Source organism: Cavia porcellus, unplaced genomic scaffold, assembly GCF_034190915.1.
Source record: "Cavia porcellus strain 051 isolate PalLab524CR breed Dunkin Hartley unplaced genomic scaffold, mCavPor4.1 scaffold_2, whole genome shotgun sequence".
Classification (NCBI taxonomy): domain Eukaryota; kingdom Metazoa; phylum Chordata; class Mammalia; order Rodentia; family Caviidae; genus Cavia; species Cavia porcellus.
The window spans coordinates 136844205-136852892 of NW_026947485.1; the positions used below are offsets into that span (position 1 = coordinate 136844205).

General features: G+C 44.3%; 1 protein-coding gene across 1 annotated transcript; it reads right to left on the minus strand.

Moving 5' to 3' along the window:
- Positions 1-2090: 2090 nt before the first annotated feature.
- Positions 2091-3038, minus strand: LOC100731624 (olfactory receptor 9S13-like). The gene has a single exon (XM_063236961.1). It carries the CDS (start codon positions 3036-3038, stop codon positions 2091-2093), a length of 948 nt encoding a protein of 315 aa, XP_063093031.1.
- Between the last annotated feature and the right edge of the window lie 5650 nt (positions 3039-8688).

Genomic DNA, 8688 nt, shown 5'->3' on the forward strand with positions numbered 1-8688 from the left:
TTGTACATTTTCGATCTTGTTTACTCCCTCAGTGTCATTTTTTTATAATAGGGAGACAATAGGATATTTACACAAACATATTGTGATAATGAAAGGGAAAGAAAGTTCTCAAAAAGAAAGAACACCTGGCTGGGATGGGGAAAAACAGAAAAGAAAGACAAGAAAAGATTATATGTATGTGTAGGTATACATATGCATGTGTATGTGTCCATAGACATAAAGTGGATAACTATACGCCTGACCTCTGTTAGTTCATCAGAAAGAGCAGTGTCTGCTTTTGTTGTTTGATTGATCATTTTTATGTCTAAATCTTGCAATCTGAATGCCTACTTTGAAGAAAATAATATGCTATATGTTAACTAGTTTTTTAAAAATGGTGCTGATACACTTAAATTCATATGCAAAGAAACACAAAAAGAAATAAACTTAAGTGTTGTGCCACATAGATCTAACTGAAAATGATCTTTGATCTATATTGGAAGCCCAAACCGAAAATCTGCAGAAAAAAAAAATCTTTTATCATTTTTGACTAAGCAAAGGTCTTTTAAATATGGCAATGGAAAAACAGCCCATACATAAGCAAATTGGTGCATTGGATTTAATCAAAATTAGAACTTGTTAGAAGAACATTATTAAAAGGATAAAATCATAACATGTATTATGGGAAAATATTTTAAATCATGTAACTTTACAATGGATATTTATTTAAAATACATAAGAATTCTTAGGTCTCAAAACTAAGAAAAATATCAATCCAGTAAAAAATTAGAAAGTATTAAAACAGATGCATACTTCACAAAACAGAGATATTAATAGTGAGTGAACACATGAAACCATTTTAACATCATTTATCACGTAAGCAAATGCAAATAGAATTAAAGCCAGGTACATGCAGCTATTCACTAAAATAACAATAAAAGCGGCAGAAAATGACAATTTTTATTGTGGATCTAGAGCACCTGAGACCCACACACTGATTATGAAAATATAAGATAGTAAAATGTTTTGGAAACTCTTTGACAGATTTTAAAATATTGAGCATGCAATGACTGTATTTTGGAGCCTAAATTTCCAAGCATTTACTTAGAGCAATGAAAGCATATTCCCATATAAATGTTTGCTCACAAAATAAAGGCCATAATGCTTGTGTTTGCAATGACCCATGATGGAAACAATGCAAGTACTTATCAGCACACGAATGGATAAGTACAGTACATTAATGCACTGTAGTCCCACAATGAAATACGACCCAGAGAAGAAAGAGAACATGCGCATGAATGAGATGACTCTCAGAATGAGTACACGGAGGAAAAGAGCCCAAACCCTCTGACCCCAAAGATACAGGCTGCGGATTCCAACCCGTGTGGAGCTCGAGGAAGTGTAGGCTTACCTAAGGTGGCAAAGAGCACCTCAGGGTTGCCTGAGTGTCTCTGAGGGTGAGCAGAGTAGGCACCGCCATGGGGACCCAGGAAGCACCTCTGGGCCAGTGTGTGTGTGTGTGTGTGTGTGTGTGTGTGTGTGTGTGTGTGTGTGAGTGTGTGATCTTCACTGGAAGGGAGGATACAGGAGAATTCATGCTTTGAAACAAGCCCTCCCTGTTGTGCACATTGTGTGAATTTACTGCATGTCAATTATACCTGCATAAGATGATTACAATATTATCTGTCATTGCAATTTATTAAAATTTTAAAATAGAAAATACTAATTATATACATTTCTAAATACCTTAAATACCAAAGTTTCTTTTTAAACTTTAGGAAGGATCTATTTTTGTACTTTTGCAAACTGTATTCAAGATAATGATTTCATTGATTGGATAGAAGCATACCACTTTTGCACAGCTATTTTTTATTGGAGTCTGACCAGCGTGCTGTGTAACACAGAGGGTCCAATCCACCCATCCACCTGCCCATCCATCCAGTTCTCAGCCTCTCCTCGCTCACTGATGAGGACAGGAAGACAGCAGAGACAACTCTGCCTTCTGGACAAAGCCTGCAAAGAAGTTGTTGGAATCCACAGAGACCCGGCCTCGCCATAGCCCTGAAGCTGGTCCTCAGGAAGAGCGGGGGTTTGGTGTGATTCCAGGCCCCTTAGGAGACCACAGCGCGGTCACTCCGGGAGAGGCTGTGCTTGGCCCTGCTCAGCGCTCGCCTCACGTCGCTGTTCCTCAGGCTGTAGATGAGCGGGTTCAGCATGGGGATGACCACGGTGTAGAAGACAGACACCACCTTGCTCTGCTCCATGGAGGACTGGGCGCTGGGCTGCGCATACATGAAGAAAACCGTACCGAAAAACAGGCAGACCCCAGTGAGGTGCGAGGCACAGGTGGAGAAAGCCTTGTGGCGGCCCTGCGCGGTGCGGATCTGCAGGATCGCAGAGATGATGCAGAGATAGGAGGCCAAAACCACCAGGAAGGTGCCCACGATGATGGAGCCACAGACGCCAAGCAGAACCAGCTGGTTGACGGAGGTGTCCGAGCAGGAGAGGGACAAGAGGGGAAGCACATCACAGAAGAAGCCGTTGACCTCGTTGGGCCCGCAGAACGACAGCGTGAAGGTCATGGTAGTCTGAGTGACGGCGTTGAGGGCCCCCCAGGAGTAAGAGCCCAGCACGAGGCGCGCACACAGCTGGCGGGACACGCGCACGGAGTAGAGCAGGGGGCAGCAGATGGCCACGAAGCGGTCGTAGGCCATGGCAGCCAGCAAGAAGGCCTCGGCGGTGCCGAAGAAGGACAGGAAGAAGAACTGAGCCGCGCAGCCCCGGAAGGACACCGTGCCCTGCGGCGCCCAGAAGTCCGCCAGGGCCCTGGGCACAATCGTGGAGGAGTAGCAGGCGTCCAGCAAGGACAGGCTCTGGAGGAAGGCGTACATCGGAGTGCGGAGGTGCGCGTCCACACCGATGAGCAGGATCATGCCACAGTTCCCCACCATGGTCGCGGCATACAGGGCCAAAAACACCAGAAACAGCACTGTGCGTGTGCCTGAGCCCCCTCCGAACCCAAGTAAGACGAACTCGGAGACGCACGTGAGGTTTGCCATGGCGCAGCTGCAGCCAGAGAGGCGGAGGAGCAGGAAAGGAAAATGTGCAAGGGGTTGTAATCCAGAGAGGTCACGTTAACTAAAGCAGAGCTCTCTGCGTGGCCTTGGACCCTGCTCCTGGGCCTGGCGACAGGGTCCTTCTCTGCTGAGTCCCAGGAGCCTGGGGAAGGAGACTGGCGCTGCTGGGGGGGAAGGAACGGGACGGAAGCGAGCAGGGAGCACCGGAGGGTTCTGCACCATGAACGCATCCACGCGGCACCCAGCTCAGTGCTCTGATGTGTTCTGTGCCATCTCCTTTGTCACAGCCCAGATTTTTAAAAATTATAATTTAGAGACGCTTCACAGCACAGAGACAGTGGCTGGCACAGTAGTGGTGAAGCTGGCAAGCACAAGGTTGGGTTCAACACCAAGCACTAAGGGGAGAACAGGAAGTAGGGGACACAAAGTTAGACACAAAGACCCCTGAGCCGGAAATCCTGAGGCCACTGAGTTAATTCAGCCTTGCAGCATCAACATCTCCCATCTGCCTTCTCCAGAGAGGGACGATGCTGATGTGCACAGAATCCCGTGTCTCACTGTCGCACTGGTCTCTTGTTACTGCTGTCACAAACTGTCTGAGACTGCACGGCTCAAAACAGTAGCGATTGCACAGTTTTAGAGCCCTTCAGAGCCTCAGCTGCCCTGTGCTTTCAGAGTTGTTACAGGCAATCAGCTTCCTTTCCCAGCTCTGAACACCCACCTCTTCCCCTTTGCCTCTTTCGCTCTTAAAGCTCTGCTTTTGTCCTCGAATCTAATGTTCCCGATCCTCCCACCTCTTTCCATACCTCGGGTCCTGCAGGTAACCGAGATCATTAACGTCTGTAATTCTGACACTCTGCTCTGCAAATCCCTTTATCCATTCCAGGTGGCACAGCAAGAGACTCCTCAGGTGAACACACCGGCACTGGTGGGAGGTGGTAGCCGCCCTGTTATCGGATATGTTATAAACAGACTGATGACACTGCCGTTAAACTGTAAGGGAGAAAGCATCCAACAATGCATGGTTCCTAAAATGCAACTCAGCCCGGTTAGCTAACTCTTGAAGAGCTGATGAACAGCCCCGTGGCTCACTGAGGACATTCACTACCTGGAGGTTCTGTGCTGCAGAATCTCATGAAAGAAAACCATAAACAACCAAGCAAAATTCTGCATCTGAGTGTTTAATGCATTTGAGGACCTTACATCCAGCAAACCAGAGATTATTGTTTCAAATGCTTTCAAGTAAGTATTTATGGGTGTACTGTAACAGGGTGACACAGAGAACAAAAGATGGCAATCTAGACCTTAAGAGAAATAGCTAAAATTCCTTAGACCATCTTTAAAAATATTCCCAGCAGCTTTATTCTTCTAAACACTTTCAAAACCCCAGTGCCACTATCAGCCGTAGTGATGGAGAGTCTTGTGAGGAGTGTGGAAGGATGCACTGCATTCTCCTGATGGACACAGCTAGAGTTTCTCCAGGGCCTGTGTTTTTGCTCCCAAATTTACATCTCAAACGCACAGTGATCCTCCTGCCTCAGCCTCCCAAGTGCTGGGATTACAAGCATGTGCCACCACACCCAGCAGTTACTTTGCTTTTAGTCTCAGCACTCAGGTCTAGGTAGTATTGCTGTGTTGTGCTATTGTATTCTAGTTTTGTTTGTTTGTTTGTTTGTTTGTTTGTTTTGCTGGATTAGTGTTCTCTGTTGAAAAATATTCATTGCACTTAATAGAATGTTACTATTTTCAGATAATACCACACAAGACCAAGTAATCAAGCATGGAGCCTAATTCTGAGTAGGTTGCTAGTGAGTTTTGTGGTAGGAAATGCGTGTGTAAAATGTTCTTATACAGAAGTCTTGAAATAGATGATGGTTAATATCCCTTTGCTGTTAATAATTTTAGAGCTTCCTGGGGTTTATTATTCTAGCTTTTCCTTCTATGTGGGAAACAGGAGGAAAAATCTGATTTAATATTCTCAGGGGTGTCACAATCTGTAGTCTCTGAATAAAAATTACAAAACACTGCAGACTCTTGAACCAAAGAAAAACTGAGCTGTGACAGTGTGAAAAGCAGGTGTGACATTGGAGAATGTGCACTGCATCCTAAAAGAAGCTGTTTCCTGCTGCTATTCTGTCAGTACCCAGTGAGAAGTTTAAAATCCGCAATCCGGTGGCTTGAGTAGATTTCTCATCTAGGGTCATCACAGGATCCTGATCATGATATGAATCCTGTCTCATGTGATCCTTGTGCAGACAATGTGGGTTAGATACTAGCATGACAGTCATTTCTAAGAAAGGGGTGGGGGACAAAATCAGGAATCACCCAAACTCCCACTATTAATAAATATGAAGCTGCAACCCTACCCGAGTAATTTGACTCTGAACTCCATACCACAATGTCTGGTAATTAGACAAGGCAACAAAGTACTTCTTAATCTTATTTTGTCTTAAAAGTAAAATTGGAGACTTTTTGTTCTGAGTCAGTTTTGTTATAAATTTACATCAATGACCTGCAATTTAAAAGTCCAAAGCCTTGATTTTTTTATTGGCAAATGCCCCAGTACTTGTGCTGTGGAACTGTGTGGAAGAAACCACAGAGAATGAGACCCTGTTGTGCTTCATAGAGGGGAACCCAAGCCCCAGACTCAAACCCTTTCCAGCTGGGCTTCCTTGGGCAAGAATCTAATTCCTTCTCTGTTCTGCTGAGAGACCTGTCAGATGCAGGGCTGGGGGAGTGGGCTTTACTGTGAGGTCTGAGCATCTGAGTGTTCCTGGCAAGTCTGAAGCACAGTGTCAATGCTGTCACCATTAATTCTAATATTTTTAAAGTCAATTTTTGCCTAATGCAATTTTAATCAGTCTGTCATTTTCATGAATTATCTGGAGTTCTTCAGCCAATTACGATTTTCTTCCAGCTTCTCTAGAATTTACATCAGTTCAGTCAGAAGCTTGCAGAGTGGAAGCAGCACGCATTCTCAGTGAAGCCAGCCTCACCTGCACGTCCTGTGTCCTCTCTTCCCTTTGGAGCCGACATTCAGAGGCCCATCAGCTCTGCAGAGTGATGCTCACATCCCATTGAAGTTCTACTGGCAAGACTGAGGATTAATGAGAGTTCTCTCAGCGCTGGTCATCTGAGATTCATTTCCAGAAGAGGAATCAGCTGGCTCACAGACTGCGTCTTGGCAAGAAGACAAAAGGAAGCAGAGTTCACAGCCACACTGCCCACTATTTAAAGCTCTGCCATGTGTGTGAGTTTCAAGGGTGCCAGTCTTCAGGGAATTTCCTGTGCCTTCGCCCAGACTTGTGGTCCCTGTGCAGCTCAGCAAGAACACACGAGAGGCAGACATGACCATGACGACTCAGGCCTTGAGTCTCTGTGACCTGATCAACCCAAGAACAGAAGGATCCTAGACATTTTGTGTTATACTTTTGTTAAAATGAAATAAGGAAGAGGGAATGGAAGACTCAGATTTATAATCCAAACAATTTATAATTGCTATTAACAGGTCATATATTAATTCAGTCTATATATATATATATATATATGAAAATGTTTTACTTGTATGTCTGTGAAGTATTCTGCACATCATATTTTGCAAATTATATCTAGGAAAAGTAAGGTTTCTAGACACTAAGAAATCAGTATTTAAGCAAATGCCGTAAAATTTAGCAACAACACTGTCTCAAGGTGAAACACAAATAAGCAAACTAACCAAAAAGGGACCGGAAATGCAGGCAAAAGCCTGGGTCCATTCCTCACCACTGCAAAAAAAGAGGAACAAGATAGGAAGAAAGGGAGGCCGGGAGGAGGGAAGGAAGAAAGAAAAGGTAGAAAGGAAGGAAGGAAGCAGGAGAGGAATGAGGGAATTGGGCGGATGGATTTAGGGTTTGATAAAATGAGAACTAACCTTGCAGACCTTGCTGCTTGATCTCATATTTTCTGAAGTCTTACAAAGATCAGTTTCTTTATGGGCACAAAATAAGATTTAAATTCTAAAATGAATTTTGAGGAGCTTAATAAAAAGGAACTGTGTTGCTTGAAGTCTAGTGTTACGATTCTAAAAATATAGCTGATGAAAAGCATCTTCCGTGGCCTGTGAAGTGTCCCAGTGCACACTGTGGGTGGCACGCTGGTAAATGACAAGGTAAGGGGACACCCTGTCTGCTGCTGTTGGTGACTGAGTACTAAAGTGAAGACATAGACTCAGATAAACACAGCAAGGGGTGCTGTGTGATGGAACAAGGAGGGACGCCACAGCCGTTCTGCAGAGAAAGAGAGCACACAGTTCGTGGATATCCTGGAGCAAGAATTGATCTGTGCTCTGAAGACACGTGTGTTTACATAATTGCAGTATCCACCTTAGGGGGAAGAATAAGTTAACCGTTCCAGTGGGGCATCGCACTTCTCTCTTAACAGGAGTAAGACGTGTGTGCTTACATGTGAACACGTGGAGTAAAGTGAGCAAAACCGCCATGTCACATAGCCTCACAGAGTTCAAAGTATGTGCCTAAAACTGTCGTCATGTGTGCTTGGGGTCGTCTCAGCAGCAGTGTGGCATCCTGAACCAGGACTGCTGAGTCCAGCTTCTCATTAGAAATGTTCTTCAGACTCAGCAAACACCCACCTAGAAACAAACCATGTGATCGCGCTATGGTTTGTGCTTGGTTACAGGGAATTCAATTAGATTTCTTTGAGAGATCTGTTCCAGATTGACTTAGTGAGCAGAAGATAGATAGGAGAGACAATGCAAGGAGATATATGTGTGTCTTTGCGCATTTCCATGTGATTATAGGTTTATCCACCTACTGCATACATATACATGTAGTATGCTTGTGTATGCATTATGAACAGAAACATGCAAACATGCATATTCATAGAATATACAGAGTCCATCTAAAAATGTATACACACCTCAGGAAAAGAAAGTCAGTCTCCTGACTGATGGGGAACCCTAGAGGGTGTGATATGTCACAGAAACTCCTGCACTGCCGATCCTTAGAAAGAACACTGAAATGCATGCGCAGTGACCTCAGTGAGCAGGGTCATCCCAGCAGCACTTCCTACACTAATGCATGTCTCTGAGCCTCCCATCTGTCCTGGTGCCTCTGCCTAGTGGGTCAGAGGAGAGACCCCATCTGCACATGCACATGGGGCATTCTGCTCTCACCAGGTAGGCTCTGAGCAGGCCTGGCCCGGGGCTCCAGATGGGCTCCACACTGGTTCTCATGCCCTGCTCTCCTTTCCTTGGCAGAGGGCAGCCCTGTACTCCTATCGGCTCACTGAGTTTGCTACGGTTTATTAATTTTGTGAATGATTTCTTTTTCAGTAATGAAGTCTAATGTTTGTGTTCAAATCAGTCTTCTTGTTCATTTATTCCCAGATGTGTTATTTATATATATATTTTTGAGAGAAGGTTCATGTCTAAAAATTAGAAAAATATTAGTTTGTCAGGTGTAAGTATTAAGCTGTATAAATGTTAAATTTGTCCTGCTCTATTCGATTTTATAAACACCCACCTTTACTTGTAGCCTATGAACCTGTCATTACCACGATGATCCAAGTATTTTTATGTCCACACTTCTTTCCAAACTTCTACCTACTTTGAAAATTGTTAATAAAAACTCATGCA